This window comes from Manacus candei, unplaced genomic scaffold (assembly GCF_025592945.1).
Source record: "Manacus candei isolate 608988 ecotype Guabito, Panama unplaced genomic scaffold, ASM2559294v1 h1tg000109l, whole genome shotgun sequence".
NCBI lineage: Eukaryota > Metazoa > Chordata > Aves > Passeriformes > Pipridae > Manacus > Manacus candei.
Genome location: NW_026138157.1, coordinates 628,022 through 644,636, shown reverse-complemented (window position 1 = coordinate 644,636; position 16,615 = coordinate 628,022). Strand labels below are relative to the sequence as shown.

The 16,615-nt window shown below is 40.3% G+C and overlaps 1 protein-coding gene across 1 annotated transcript in view; it reads left to right on the top strand.

Moving 5' to 3' along the window:
* Window positions 1–16,615, top strand: part of KIF26A (kinesin family member 26A) — a 99,697-nt gene that overhangs the window by 21,729 nt on the left and 61,353 nt on the right. The window contains exon 3 of the mRNA XM_051769469.1: window positions 11,442–11,942. Within this exon, the coding sequence (XP_051625429.1) occupies window positions 11,442–11,942 (501 nt within the window). The remainder of the gene's footprint in view (window positions 1–11,441; window positions 11,943–16,615) is intronic.

The following is a 16,615-nucleotide window of genomic DNA, read 5'->3' as shown; positions in this document are numbered from 1 at the left end:
CTGCTTTTCCAAGGTCTCAGAACACAAATTAAAATAAAAACATCCTTTTATGTAGTACCTTCAATTGAACGGAAGCATTAATGTACCCTATGATGTTAGGCATTGTCTACATTTGTGGAATTTCTATAGAGGCAGTGTTAGATACAGTAAATGTTTAAGGGCCCTGTTAAGTGTGACTGGTAGGACAAGCTAGATCCTTTCATCTCTTAGTTGCTGTTTTTAATAGGATCTGGCTTGAAGGGTTTTGAAAGTTGTTGCCAGGTGTTTGATTACTGCTGTGTCTCAGGAGATAAGGCTTGTTTTGTGTATGTGCACTTGTGAGGAGTTTACAGAGATATTTTTGCCAGTCATCTGTGGGTATGTCTACATGTGTGTTAGTTACAGGCAGATACAAGCTCACTTTGCTCATGGGTTTAATATGTTTATATCCTGTGCCTTAGCAGAGTTTACAAACCCTATTAACATGGGTTTTGAGATGCTTTGAGCATGGGTAGAGTGGGTTTTTGTCTGCCTGTGGGCACAGCCCTATCGATTTATGTTTGTAGAAGGAAAACCTTAGGCAAAGGGAGTTGCTCCTCTTGGATTATGCTATCCCTTTCCATGGCAAGAGGCTGCACAGCTTGCAGTTTTCACAGGACCACCGCAGGGCTTCTTAGCATAAGGATTACAGGTGGGTATTGATCACCAGACTGTTGTTGTTCTGCTCACACGAATGTGATTTGCTGGGCTGATAAAGGCAATTCCTACTTGTTATTTAGGTTGCATAGAAAATGCACAATGCCTTTTGGTGCCCAGTCAGGCATTTTAAGGATTCAGGGATGGATATATGCTTTGTTGTCAACAATGCAGTACAACCACTGAAAGGCTTGTTACAAGACTGTAGGATCAAAGGATAGCAGCCAACTTACAAAAAGTGGTATTAGGGAAAACCAAAGTACTCTCATGCAAAGCAATTGATTGATCTGACATAGGACAGCTAGAAAACAGTAGGTTTGTAGGTAGGGTTATCTAATACTGTTCAGGTAATGGCTACTGAAGGCCAACACAGCAGGAGTATCTGCTCCTAATACAATCTTGTTCTTGCTATGAGGCCGACATGACCTGGCAATGTGTGCTTGCAGCCCAGAAAGCCAATTGTATCCTGAGCTGCATCCAAAGCAATATGAGAAGCCGGTCAAGAGAGGTGATTGTTTCCCTCTACTCTGCTCTCGTGAAACCCCACCTGCAGCACTGTGTCCAGTTCTGGGGTCCCCAATGTAAGAAGGGTGTGGACTTGGAGTGAGTTTAGAGGAGGCCATGAAGATGATCAGAGGGCTGGAACACCTCTCCTCTGAAGACAGACTGAGAGAGTTGGGGCTGTTCAGCCTTCAGGCACTGGAAGGCCACAGTTAGGTCACCACAAAGCCTTTTCTTCTCCAGGTTGAACAATCCCAATTTTTCTCTTAGAAAGAGGTGCACCATCCCTCTCATCATCTTGGTGGCCTCTTCTGGACTCACTTCAACAGGTCCATGTCCTTCCTGTGCCTGGGACTCCAGAGCTGGATCCAGTACTCCAGGTGGGGTCTCAGGAGAGCAGAGTAGAAGGAGACAATCACCTCGCCCAAGCTGCTGGCCATGCTGCTTTTGATTCAGGAGCATGGATACAACTGTCTTTCTGGGCTGTGAGTGCCCATGGCCCGCTCGTGTCCAGCCTCTCATCCACCAGCATCCACAAGTCCTTCTCAGCAGGGCTGCTCTCAATCTGTTCAGCCCCCAACCTGTGTTGATACTGGGGGTTGCCCTGACCCAGGTGCACCACCCTGTAAGAGGTTTGTTAAACCTCTTGAGATTCCCATGGGCCCACTTCCTGATCTTGTCCAGGTCCCTCTGGATGGCATCCCACCCCTAAGGTTTATCAACAGCATCACTTGGCTTGGTACCACCTGCAAATTTGCTGAGGCTGCACTTTATCCCTTTATGTCATTAATGAATATATTAAATAACAATGGTCCCGATACGGACCCCTGAGAGACACCACTTGTCACTGAAGTCCATCAAGATGGAGAGGTAGGAGTGGCTGGACTTGCACCATCGAATTTAGGCATCTCATTTGTATTCCAAAGCTATCCCTCTAACTTGTAGGGAATGAAATGTAACAATGCTATACTTTGTATCTCTAAGGGAAGATTGAAGTAAACTGTATATGTTGCATAGTTAATGATAAAGAAAGTTTTGGATATGGTAGTGATGGGCTGTGAGAATTTGACAAAAGAATTATTCAAGGTGTATAGACGGTCACAACTAAGACAAGAAGTACGGAATTTAATATAGGAATGATGTAAATTGGAAAACTTGGTGCAAGCAAGATAGTGTAGGTTACTGAATAGTCATCTAAGGAGAGCAGTATTTTGAAGTCTTGTGTTCCTTGTCTATGGCAGTTGGACCCAAGCAACAAGTCTGTCTACAGATGTGTTACCCATGTTTCCAAAACTAGGATCATAAGAACATAGGACTGGGAAAGGATCTTCAGATCTTTAAAAAGTAGTCCAGCTTCCTCCACTGAAATGGGTCATCCTATCTCTAGATCACCTCCCACTGATGTTTTTTACCTGCTCTTCAGAAACTGTCTCAAAGGCACAAGATTTCTCAACATCATTCTGTAGCAATTGCCAATATTCACTTGGCTTTGAAAGTTTTTTCTTGTCATCTCTGCTGAAAAGTAGCATGATTTCTATTTTCCCTTCTCAAGTGGATATGGAAAGTAATTTGTCACCAGTCTCTATTCTACCACTTTTTGTGTACTAAAGGATTCTGATCAATTTTCTCTCTTCTAAACGAAATAAACCACACTTCTTCTAGCTTCCTGCAACATTCTTGTTTTCTAAACTGCTTTTTGTCCTATAGACACTCCTCAAATGTTCTGTCTCCATCTGTGTTTTATATGGCTGGGATCATACTTCACCTAATGAGATTCCATAGGAGGATCATTTGATTCTTTGGGCAATATCCTCTACCTGCATAAATCCCTTAGTATCTGCATACTTATCTTTTCTTTCTCATGCAAGCTGGGGCCAGCAGAATGGGGTCAATTACTTCTATGCAGCAGTACTGTATCTGAAACTAGGGGACAAGCATGGACATTGCTTCCATCCAAGTCCAGAGATACTGGAGGCACAGGATCCCACTTTCCAACAGGTAGCTGATGACAGATTTCTGAATTTACTTGCTGAAGTTCCTCTGCTGAAGAGTGCTATTTAAAATGGATTCTTGGATGGCTTTTTTTTAGAGCAGCTGTGGGATGAACAGATTGGAGAGGGAGGTGGTGTCTCACATATGTGCCACCTAGTAAGCAAAGGATCTTGAGCAGACTCTTCAGGCAGAGTGTGGCCTGCTTGTGGTTGAGGAGTTAGAGATTCTCTTCATCATTCCTTTTCTATTAATCCCTGTTTAGAAGGTTGTTTTGTGGTTGTGTTTTCTTTTTTTTACCCCCTTGATTAAGCCCCAGCAAGAAGAAAAAGGAAAAACTCTAACCCGCTACAGTACTGCCTAAATTCAGATGTAAATCCAAAATTTTTTAGCCAAAATGATTTTTTTTTTTTTTGGTAGAAGCAACTAAACTGAGACAGTGGAACTTAATTAAGATGCAGAATAAGTGAAATCCACTTTTTTAATAACAAAAACTGCATGGCCTGCTAACTGTGCACTGTATGCAGCAATTTGTAGCTTGCAAGAGGAGCGCACAATGGGCAGCCTTTTGTTTGTGAAAGCTAAATCGTTCCTGTATGGTCCTCAAATATTCATTTACCACGTAATTGATAAAATGAGCGAGTGAAAGAGACACTAAGAGGGAGTAATCCAATGCCAAGCACTGGTTTTCATAGTTGATTTTAAATCTACATTACGTTAATGATGTTCATTTGGAAAATGTGTCCACTCCCTAACTTCTGCCGCTGAGCGTTCTCTTAATTGGATTCAGATGGTTGGGCTGAAACAGTTGCAGGGTTCGTATACATATACAGGTTCCAAGCACTTTTTTTTTTTCCTATTCAGTCTTTCTGAGCCAGAGTTGCTTTCACTGTGGCTGGTGTCCAGACGTTCTCGAACTCCCTCGTTAAAGATCTGTCTGATAGAAATGGGCACAGTTCTACCGGGACAAATGTGCTGAAGATCTCATCTGAGGCATGACTTCTCTCCATTGGGCTGGCTGGGTTGAGTTGCTGGTCTCTGGCCAGAGTTCATCAGTGAAGGAGTTCATCTTGCCAGGCTTACATTGCAATTTGTCATTCTGAAAACACAGGCTGTTGACTAAATAATTCTAATAGTGGGAACAGCCTTTTGTTTCCAGTAAAATGATATTAGGAGTTGATGTTTCAGAGGCATTTTGACAAGGCAGCATGTTTCTGTGTAGAGGTGCTGTGCTATGATTTTCATCCCTATGCTGAAATTCAGAGCTGCTTTATTATCTGAGCAGCCTGATGAACTCAAACTGTATGTGAAGTAGAAGTATTCAATGTGGTGAAGGTATCAGACAGCATCATTTTCCCAAGTAGCTGTTCTAACACATAAGTACGTGGTTTGCTTTGAAGAGGAAAGAAAAGTTGTGACTTTCTATGCAGTTGTGACTCTAATAGGCACAGTTCTTATAGTCTGATTTACTGTGCTCACAGGCTAACCAAAATTTACTCTCTAGTTTCAAACAAAAATAATTATGGATGGGAAACTCTTTAAATAAAAGTGTCTGACTTCTATCAGATGTTTTTGTGTGAATTTCTGAAAGGCAACTTCATCTAAGCAGCTATTTCTGAAAGTAGAGTCAAACAAAGACTTTTCAGACACCAAGTGTTGTGTAGTGATAGATGTGCAAGTATTTCCCCAAACGCTGCTGTTCAAGGGGATAATACTTTGTTGAGGGTTTATAAGAAATATAAGAGGAAAATTAAAAAAGACACAATGGCTGTTGGAAGACGGTGTTTTCATATGAACAAAATCAGTACTGAATTTACATTGTGAAGTTATAGTAAGCCACAGACCCAAGAGGGAAAATTAAAAGATTACTTAAAACCAACAATAAACATGCAAATTAAAAGTCATCAATTTTAAATGAAGTCATGCACTATTAAAAATAAGCACAAAATTACATACTAGTTTGGATGTGTAGTTTATAGAATACACCAAATGTTAAAATTGAATGAAATTAAGAAAAACATTTTCCAAAGGCAAGTAAAATATCTGTTTAATTAGATTGTAAAGAAAGAAGATTAAAAGTAATATTTTGTGAAACAGTAATTACTGCTTTTCAGAAGTAGTGAGGTTCCTGTGTGTTGATCTAAATTTAACGGTGATAGCAGATCTCTTTGGGGTCTTTTGTTTTGTTTGTGTCTTTTAATTATTTTAAATGGCAACCACCACCTTTATTTTGTTTTCTTTGCCCTGAACACACTGCATGGCTGTTTGCTCTAATACTCTGCCAGCTCATGAAAGTAAATCTGGGAGATCAGCTCATACCCTCTGGTTCTGGAAGGTTAAAAGCCAAATCATTGCAGGGGACTATACAGCAAGATAACAGGAAAGGCAGCTGAAACCATTGGGAGGTGGGTTGAGGTGCTGATGGGAGCCTGAGATGTAAATAAACCAGATTGCTCTCATTTCCTCTTTCCACTGTATTATGCATTCCAATAGCACTATTCATCTTTATGACAGACACCTATTGCTTTAACTTTACTGCGGGCCACTGAAGTACATTAAAGTGGGCAGGAAATGGAAATAAATAGAGTTCAGTGGAGGCTGCTGGATAACTAAACACACCACAGTCATTTTTAGTGTGGGGGTCATGCGTTTTTTAGCAGATTTATCATGTTGCTTGACTTTTGTTGGAAAGATGGGTGCCGTTTAAGAGATGCAGTATACTTTTTTTTTTAAGTAGGAAAAGGTGCTTGGATACTTTGTTTTCAAACTCTTTGGGATACCAGAGATAAAAAGAAATGGGGTTGAGCCTCAGCTGGGTAGGGTCAGTGGGATATGTCTGTATGCACTACCTCAGGTTGTGGTTAGAAACAGAATAATGTGATTGGAGATGTGAAGAAATCCTGCTAGCAAATAGAATGGGAGGAGGACCACAATCCATTGGCTTAAATGAATCTTTCACCTAAAGGTAGTGAGGCATTCCTGTAGGGAGGTCGAATGGAATTTGGCCTTAAAAATGCATTTGCTTGTTTTTTAAATGCCTGCACATTTTGCTCACTTTGGAAATGTGGATTGCTCTTCTGCTTATTCAGAGGGATGTTTTCAAGGATAGCAAAGTTACACTGCAAGTTCCAGATACCCTTAACCAGCGGGAGATAGGACTTCAGGTGAATTCTGTTTTTGTGAAGGCTTCATGTGTTTGTTTTTCCTTGATTGTTTATATTCTGATAAGATTAAGTCAGTTACGTGAATGAATTCACAACACAGGTTACTTGAAGACTTACACCTCATATTTTTACTCCCTTGAGATAGTCAGATAGTTGGAAACTTTTCTTAAAAAAAAATTAATTATTAGCACTGGTCTTTTTTTTCTTTGATTACACTGAGCAACCCCTGGGTTTGCTGAGTATAATGATTTTGTATTTTGGGGTTTTTTTGACCATGACTGCTTTATAGTTGAAAGCAAGCCTCAGCCTTTAAAGTATTTGTCAATATAGAAGATAATAGTGGATATTTCACAATGTCATGTAAGATAAAAACTAATTTGTAAGCAGCGCGGCAGAAATCTGGAAAGACAATTAAGACAAAAAATCATTAACATTGATTCTTTTGCACTGGAATAGCACATTCCTGTCTCCGAAAGCATCCTTTAAAAATGTTGTTCACCTAGGTCTGTGTTTAATTATGTATTATAGTGTGACATTCAGTGTTTCTTCTTTCTTTTTAATTATATTTATATTAAGAATTTAATTCAATTCAGAATACTGCTCCAGATACGCTCGCACTGCAGAAACTATTGCCAGGCAGAATTGCAGGTAATTACTGAGGCTGGTTGTTGGCAATTTGACTTTTCATCATTTGTTCGTCATCGTTTGTTCGCACTCTGTGGACAGTTCCTCACCGAAAGGATTAGGTTACAGATGGGTGGGTATTACTTCAGGGACTTCTTAAGTGAGAATCCAGATGCTTTTCTGCCTCCTTTCCTCTTGCTTAGTTTGGGAGTTAGAAGTCAGTAGCTGCAGGTAAGTTTCAAAGCTTGTATCTTTGTTTCTCTTATGCAATGGAAAAAAACTCTATATTGCTCCTTGTTAATTGAACAGAAAATCTAACTGCAAACTTTAAGTTAACTTTAATTTAAGAAAACTACAGATGGAGCTAAAATGTCAAAAGAATCTACTGGAAGTGCAGTATCCCTGACAGACTGTTTTCAGAAAAGTTTAGCTACAAGAAGGTAATTTGTTATTTCATGCTTTAAAAACCTGGCTATGGCTTAGGTACCTAAGCTGAAGGAAGGTTTTTGGAGATATTGGCCTTTGGTTACATCTCAGATGTTTTGAATATGTGTGTAGTTTCAAGGGCAGTGGTCTCGGGCTGCGGTGTTTTACAGTTTTGAGATGTGAGTTTTGTTTGTGTGCCCCACATGGTGTTACTCGAATAGCTGAAGCCCTGCTTGATCCTCACTTGCTTTCATGTGGAGGCAGCAGAGGTGAAGTGTACGTCAGAGAGGGAAGCGTGAATTACGGTGACTGTTTCTTTCTCCCTGTTATGTGTTGCTGGATGTGTTTTCAAACCTGTGCTCATTTTCCCCACTCATAATTTCAGAGGTAAAGCCTGAAGGCAGGCTTCAGGCTAAATGTGCTGGCGTTGAAGGAAATGTTTTTTTTTGCCGTGTGTTCTAGCAGGAGAAAAATCCTGGTTTTCTGAGCTTACTGTCCTGCCCGGTTGAGCTTGGAAGGACTTGCAAGCTCTTCTTATGTGGGCAGTTTGCATGTGTATGTTTAATTTCCTAGCAGCAGTTGGCAAGCTGGCTTGTGTCTGTAAGAAAGTCTGAAAAGCAGTGGTAAATTCAGGCATTTCAGAAAATTTGTCCTCATATAACAACACGTAATTGTCTCATGCCTTGACCTTACTGGGGGCTGCTGGGCTCCCCAGTACAGTTGCTCCTAGTGGGACCACTTATTTTACAATTCTAACAATCTGTGATATTTGGATATCTATAATTTGTATGCAGAAGTTAACGAGTTGAGTCTGAAATTAGGGTTTTGGTTTCTGCAGTAGGAGGGGAAGCTGTGAACATTACAGCATCACAGTATTTTGCTTATCCTGCTTGTTCAGGAGGTAAGAACAGCACTTGGAAAGTAGGTGTGACAAAGACAGCATAGTTTATTTATGCTGTGGAGGAACAAAAGAGTCATGTTCTTTGTAGCACAGCAGACTAAAGTGGTTTAGGAGCACTGTTTGGAATAGAGGCTTGTACGTTGTACATTTAGTTTTCACACCATTCCCCCCAGCGATTTGCACACCCCCTTTGTCTGGGCTGCCTCTCTGCTGGTGGAGCTGCAAGAAGGATGGCTTTAGCTGCTTCACCCCTCCTGTGTGTGTCTAACACATTTGGTCACTCAAGTTTTATTTCTTCCCTCTGTAAAACATGAGAGTGTAACTTCCACTCCAGCCTTGTTAGGGCACAAGCTGCCGAAGCAGGGGCTCCCCAGGACCAGGCATTGTCACCGGATAGTAAAACCTCTTTAATGGGGCTGGCTAAACTTTTAAGTTATGGTTAATGTTTTTAACAGTAACTTGTGTTTCCTCTGGCCTTCACGCCCAACCATTAGCCAGGTGTTTTTGTTGCACAGAGTGGAAAAATAAAAGTAATCTAACTGTCCAGCTGGGCCCTCACTGAGGTGCTGGAGGATGTTGGCCACAGATGCAAACTGGGGGTCACAGAGGCTGGTTGAGTGGGTTAAGAGGCTCCTTGTAATGCCTGGAAAAATATAAGCATTGGAAATGAGATGCCCTTTTTTTTTTTTTTACCATAAATAAATTATAAGGTTTAAATTTGGCATACTATGTGCCCATATACTTTTGCTCTGTGTAATTTTCTAAATATATTATTTTCTTTAAATTTATTTTTGTTCCCCCCCTTTAATATGGCATCCACTTGATTTCTTTGTAACTGCAAGACAGGCCTGACTCTGATGTGCCTTATGCTGTAAACTGTGTTTATGGAGCTAGAATTGGGGTCATTAATTTTCTTTACATCAAAAGAAGTAATTTCTTTTAAATGAGAAGCCTGTTTCACCTAGTAATTCGCTTTAATTGCTTATTTGAAACTTTTGACATTTGATAGCAATTTAAACATTGCCAGATGAGGCTCATGCAATTCGGGAACCTGCAGGTGCTTCCTTGTGTGCCCAACTTGGATCAAAGGAGTGAGCCCAGGGATGTGCCTGGCCACAGACGGGGCACCCAGTGCTGGAAGGTGCTGTGTTCTGGGGCTGTTTGAATAGATGCTGTGTGTCAGCCTCAGCAAGAATTTGCTCAGAGGGCTCTCTCTTGGAGAGGTTTCTGTGGAGCACAGAGCATGGTGTTGTTTGTTTTTCTTGGGAGATAGACTGTGTGGCCTTTGTTTTCCCTTAAGCTAAATAGTGCTTGCAGCACTAAGTCTCTGTGTTTAAGTCTAACCAATAGCACTTTCTGCTGAAGGGTTAGAAAAAAGTTTCTAAAATATTAATTACTCCCTTTTTTCCCTGACTAATATCTGTTAATTTAGTATCATCATCTTTTGGGAGGTTTGGAGGGAAAGAATTTTCCTCCTCTTGAAGGGTAAGCAAATGGTGCAACTTCAGAAGCATTTTTATTAGGATCTAAACCTCAATGAAGAGAAGGGACAAAAATGAAACAGTCTTTCACTTCATTTTTTATATTGATTCACTAATGTGAGTGCAATTTATTGTTCAATCAGCAGCAGGAGTAGCTTTTCTTAGCCTGACAAGTATTTTTTTTTAAGTCAGTAAATAAACAATAATTTAGATTATTGTGGAAAGAGCAACTTTTGTTAATGACTTTTGGCTGTGGAATGCTAGATATACTCACAATGGCTTCTATCAACACTCTGTGTGTCTTGTGAGAGATTAAAACTATTCCAGGAATAGTCCAACAGCTGAACATGAGATGAATTCTGTGCTGCTGCTGCAGAAATTAGGCAGTGTTTTAGGACTTTCTGAATTCAGAGCAAAGCAAAGTACCAGTGCCAAAACTTCTTTAAAGAGTTTTATTGATGTGCATTGTAATTAAAACCAGAATTAATTTTCTAACAGGACATTCGTTTCCTAGAGAGCAATTGCAGCTTGGCATAAAGTAATACACTTTTAAAAACAAGAACTGGTCTGGGGATATCCCCAGCATATGTTGGATGGCAGACTTATTAGCTACGTGTGCCCTCCTTATTAACAGGCAAATTAAATATTTTCACTTAAAATAATTATACAAATAAACCTTTGGCTGTGCTGAGATTTCATTAAAACCTTATTTGTTTGGAGAGCTCAATGAGATTGTGTTAAGTTGGGTCAGTTTTACTGCATGGCATTAGTCTCGATAGCAGATTTACAACAGGGCTGGATTTAATCTCTCGACTAATCTTTACAGTAGCAGGCTTGGGATGGGAAGGAATTTGTGCATTCCAGGAGATAGGTAACTCTATCTCTGAAGTGGAAGCATGGTGCTGGGTTTTAAAATGTCTGAGGAGCCTTAAAATGAACTGGCAAAGGGGTGGTGGGGAATTGCTTTGTAGAAACAGAATAGGTGTTGCTTTTGAATCAGCTTCTTAGCATGTACATTGTCACACCTTCACACAGGGCTGTAGGCTCAAATCTATTTCTCATCAAAGCAACTGTAGCATAAGGGAATATTGCAACCATCTGGGTTGCAAAGATCAGAAATAACGGTCCTTGCTAGCAGAGGAACCAGCTGTGGGCAGCACCACGTAAACTGGCTTTTATGCCACTTGATTAATCATTTCTGAGGATGAAGACAGCAAAACGTTTACCAGGTCATGCATTAATGTTTTAAAATGCTTTAAAGTCTAATTTGCCTGGGCTTCTGGTGGTGGTATGCCTTTGAATCAAGTTATGATATTTGTAGGTTCAGCATCTCAACTAACAATGCTCCTGAGCATGGGAAACACAGGCACTTTAGATGTCTCCAAAGGAGAGTTAATTAGAAAAATGAGCAGTTATCAAGTACACCACAGCTCCACTGTTTAATTCTGATGATAATTTTCATGCTGGGTCTGATACAAATGAATGCACTTAAGGTTTATTAATCCACTGCAACCTGTGAGCCTGTTGAGGTATTCAGGGTAAAAAAGACTGAGTTACCAGAACAGATTTAAAGTACTTCCGTGAGCAGAGAGCAAATCAGAGAACTTTTTTTTCCTTTCTTTTTATGTTTCTGTATTCACTCAGTATGGTTTTTTTTTTTTCCTTTCTCCACTTCTTTAGGACCCACGATTATCAGCTTTAATTTTTGACAAGCTTCAAGTGCCTGACTATTTACAGAAAAACAGGAATGAAGGAGAGAGCAGATGCGAAACTTGTGCCACTCACTTGAATCAGCTGAAGCAGGAAGCCATTCAGATGATGCACACCCTCAGTCAAACCAGCTACCCAGAAATGCCCGACCTCCCGCCCGGTGCCGGGGCAGTGACCAGCATGGTACCCAGGATGGTCACTGTCTCCTCCCAGAGAGACCTGCCACTCATTGCTGGGCAGGTGGGCAGGCAGCCTGGGAAGTCGCCAAATCTGTTCTCTGCAGCAGAGAGGAAGAAGGGACTTGGATGGTCTCAAGGCGTGGGCGGTTTCCCGAACTCCAGCGTTCAAGTGACGGTGGCCCCCAGCGGTCTCAGCGGCGCTCTGAGCTCGGTCACCATCCAAGCTCAGCAGTACCTCGAGGGCATGTGGAGTATCTCCAGGGTAAACAGCTTCCTGCCTCAGGCTTGTCTAGTAAGTAGCAATAATTTAGCTGTTTGAGTTTTGTTTAAATGTGTGTGGACATACAGAGAGATAAAGATAAAACTTGAGATGTATACATATTTATCTTAGCGGGATCAGCTAATGGTATTCTAAGCCATGTTTCAAGGGCTGAAAAAGAGCTTTGAATGATGTTCTATCAGATGTCACAGGGAATTTGCTTTCTTATCTCAGATGGTGAGATCCTTTCCTCAGATGTTTTTGCACCTACTTTAGCTTCACATACGCAGGCGATGTTATTTGCCTGTCACCTACCAGGTAACCCCTTTAGAAAAACATAAAAGGCCAAGTTTGTCACATATGAAACTCTGGAAGCTTCATGGGATTATATCAAAGGTGAACTTGACCCTCAAGTCTAGCACTGAGCTTCTGATGCTGTGTACAATTCAGCAGTTGCTGTTGATGGACCGTGATGAGCATTAATCTTCAGGTTAGATGTGTTGCAAAACAGTTTGCTGCTGAGTAGGGTGCTCAGAAGGTTGCTTCAGAGCCACATGCCTGTAAATGTCATTGCACTTGGATTTTAAGCATTGGTGTTGATTTCCTGTATTCTGCGTGCATTTTAAGAACTCTTGTGGGAAATGAAAAAGCTTCATAGAGGTGCATGTTACTTTTAAAATCAAGTTTATTATGTATTTGTGACTATCTATGGAACTGTGCTAAGAAGAAGGATATAGTGATTGGTTTTGACTAAGATCTATTCCTAAATGGTTTTCACAAGGTAGTGAACAGGGGAGTGTGTGTAATGATGAAATGTGTACAATTTGAAGTAGTGGTTTTCACTTAAAAGATGTAACAGATCCTGCAAGACCAGGTATGTTGGTGCTAGACAGTTTTAAATTTAACATAATGCCTTCTGTGCTGTTGTATGTAAACACTGCCTAATATTGCTTCGTAGCTTCAGCTGGTTGAGCTCCAAGATCATCAGTGATAAATATTTAACAGTGCTGCTGTGTAACATTACTTTTGCAGCCTGACTGTTGCGTTTTCTTCCAGAAAAGGCTTGGAGGCATGATTCCTCCCTCCCATGCTTCTCTCTCACATGGAAATTTGTGAATTCACCTACATCCCATCTCTGAGGGGTTCCCATTTAAATCCAGTGAATACCCACTGGCATCAGATCACTCATTGAGAAAAGGAAAAAACCTGGCCCATTCAGCTCTTCATAGTTTGTAAGGAACTGCTGCTATAAGAGCTTTTCTCTAAGATGTTGCTCCATGCACTAGGGATAAATTTGGCCAATGTAAGTGTATGATGTTGTCTTTAAATTACCTTTTAAATTCTGTGTATATCTCAGAAATGTAGAAGGAAAAATGGGAAAGCTACTGGGTTAAGAAACCTGCACTTTGAAAGCAGAAGTATTTCCATTTGCCTGCTCATTCCTTGTCTGCCCTTATTCCTGTCCTAAATAATTCACTAACAGCCAGCTCCAGATTTCTTCCTGCTTAACCATGCTGACTGATAGATGTGGTTTTCCCTAACCACTGTACTATTCTAACATAAAACTGTTGCCTCATTTAACCCCTGTGTAGGAAAAATGTGTATAATGCAACAGAGATTAAGTGCGATCAAGAAATGTGCAAAGAAACTCAGTAGCCTGGAAAACAGTGACCTTTAATGAAAGGACAAACAAGCTGTTGGAGACAGCTTGGATGTGATCCAGGCACCTGCAAGGGCAGTTTCGATTTATAAGCAGTTTTTGGAGAGGAGCTAGTCTTCAGTTGTTTTATCTCTTTTAATTTTTTTTTTTTTTTTAAAAATTCATTTACATCCAAGTGTAGTTACCGAAAACCGTGCGTGTATCTCTTTCCAAATTCTACTTCTTGTGTCTGTCTGAATTCTTCTACTGCCTTTTGTGTTATGAAGAGCCTTGTGTCTGATGAAGCTGTTTGGGTGGGTGAGGCAGAAAGTGCTTCCCCTACGCTCTTCCCCTGAGGAATCACAGGTGTTGAAGGAAATAGGATTGGAGAGATTTCAGGAAAAATCTAGTATAGCCCTTGTCTAAGATAGCATTCACTGCATAACATTCTTGTCCAATGCTTATCTGACCTCTTCTTACAATTTTTCAAGGACTGGGATTTCCCTATTTCTTTTGATTCTCAAGTCTGAACTTCCTTTCCTATTAGAAAAGTTTACTTGATTTATTTCCTTTATTTTTTTTTGTTAAACCCTGGTTAGAGAGATAATTTTGGCTTTTCTTTCCTGAAGTTGAAGGCAGAGTTTAGGTTTCAGATTAACCCAGAAGAAAGATGTAGATGTATATACTTTTAGTGATGCCTTTAGTAAACTTTCCCATCTTCTTGTAGAGCAAAACTGGTCTGGCCAGAGGAATTCTGGAACAAGTAGAACTACTGCAGTAGAAAGGACAGCACTGCATGTACTGTATGTGTGACTGTATCTTGGAGTCTTCAGCCCCAGTTTAGGCAAGATACTACACAAATGGAGAAGAAAAAGATGGATCTTTTCCCAGGGAGTTTACACTCTTGGTGGTGATACCAGCTATTTTAACCACTCTGTATATTTCTGTTTCACTAGGAATCTTTTTGCCTTTTTTGCTTACCAAAGGGTACTTGAAACAAGTGCTGAACTCCCTGGTGGGAAGCTGTTACCCAATTCCTAACCTCTCAGTGATTTAACTCACTGAGGCATATGAAATGAGAGTGATTAATTTTCTAAAAATGGGAAGGCAGGTACTAGGTGAAGGCTGGGGTTCATCTCAAGTATTTTTAGCTGCCCAAAAGACAGTTGTTTGTTCTAAGCTAATTACTGAGGCTTCTCTTGTAGCTGTGGAAGAGCAACAGGCACCTCCAAGAGGTGCCTTGTCCTTCTCACCTTGGATGAGTGTCCTGGTCTGCCTTGGTCCACCGAAGGTGCCTGTGGCTTTCAGCTGGTGCTGGCAGAGCCCAGGTGGGTGATGTGGAGCAAATCCTTGCATGGTTGGCTGATGCAGGGTACTGTGTGCCCAGTGCCTTCTGAGAGTGAAAATACACCCCAGTGTACATCTGCCAGACCTCAGGAGACCTTGTACCTACAGACATTTCTCCAGGATCCGTATTTTTTATTCGTGGTTAGTTTTAATAGTGATGGTAGTGGAATTGCCTGTGGAGAGGGAAAAAAAATGATTTGATTTTTTGCTCCTCTCATCTCCCTCTCCAAACTCGCATGTATTACCTTGTAATGTCACTTACAGTTGCGAAAACACTTCTGGGCTGAACGCTGGGGGTCACAAGTGCAGGACATTGTAAATTTTTAATACATGTTTGGAGTTCAAGTGTGAAAAATCCATTATATAGATTATAAATTTTTTGAACAGGAACGTGTGTTTGAAGCATAGTGAGGCTGCTACTCAAACCAAAATAATAACTGGGCTTTGGGAGCTGTGAAGAGGAACAGTAATTAAGGATCTGGAGGAAGGTTCAGGGAGGGGAAGAGTAGGATTTCAACCAAGGTGCAAAAGGTGAAGATGTAATCAGTTGCTTTACCCAAGTGGCCTGTTGTGAAAAATTACAAATAATAATCACCAGTAGCAGTGATAAGTTGTCTGACCAGACAAAAAGCACTGTGGAGAGAGCGGGTATAACTCTGGGTAAGACAGGTGATTTGTAGTGGATGCCTGACAACTTTAATTAATAAATAGTTTTATATTGATGTTTTTAGTTCTAAACTGACAAGTGAATATAAGGTTACTACTCAAATGAAAAAACATTAACATTGCTCAGCACTGGCACTCAGTTAAATGCAAAAGCAAAGAACTGAGGGTAATTTAGGCTTCTCAGATGTGTTGGAATCTAACTGAGAGGTAGAATATTAAGACCACTGAAAGTACGTTGTAAACCTATTAGAAGTATCTGCATTTATTTTGTATTGTGTGAAAAAAAAGGTCTTACTGTGTGCTTTAAATTGACTGTGTTATTATTATGCAGTGTTATGTACTGCATAAAAGTGCTAAAATAGCCATGCCATGTGCTATAAAGACATCACAGTGAAATAGAGCTTGTTTGCAAATTGCTTTTTCTTTTATCTCTGTGCAAAATGAAATCCTTGTCACACTATTTCTTATTTGAATACATACAATTGGTACTGCTTATAAGGCAAAATATTGTGACTCCTTGAAACTTTACCAGTTTGTAAGTTGTTTTAAAAAATATTAAAAAATGCTCCACTAGGAAATTGAAAAAGTTGGAGTGCTGTAAAATTCAAAGTGACTTAAGTAAAACTTTTAAAGCGTATATATGTAAAATTGTAAAATTATCAAAAACTTCGTGTACATCCCTGAGAGTATTCACAAATTTAAAGTTAGGTGTGAGTTTATGGCCTGGGTCTGCAAGGTTCAAAGAGGGAGGGTCTGCCCACAGCACATGTAAATGGGTGTACAGGTTATAAAGTTAATTACGTTTGCTTGTCTTATGTGAAAAACCTCTGAGTTATTTTAGTCACAATTCAAGCTTTCCTGTAGTTTCTATGAATAAGTCTTTTCCTTACCCTAATCTAAACCAGATGGATTCGTCAGAGAGTAGTTCAGCCTCTGACTTTCCTTAAAACCTCTTTGTTTGTTTATAGCAAGGGTGACTTACATTTTGTTTAAAAGATGCAATAAAAAGCTGACTGCAGAAAACAGAAGAATGGCGAGATTTACTTTCCAGCAT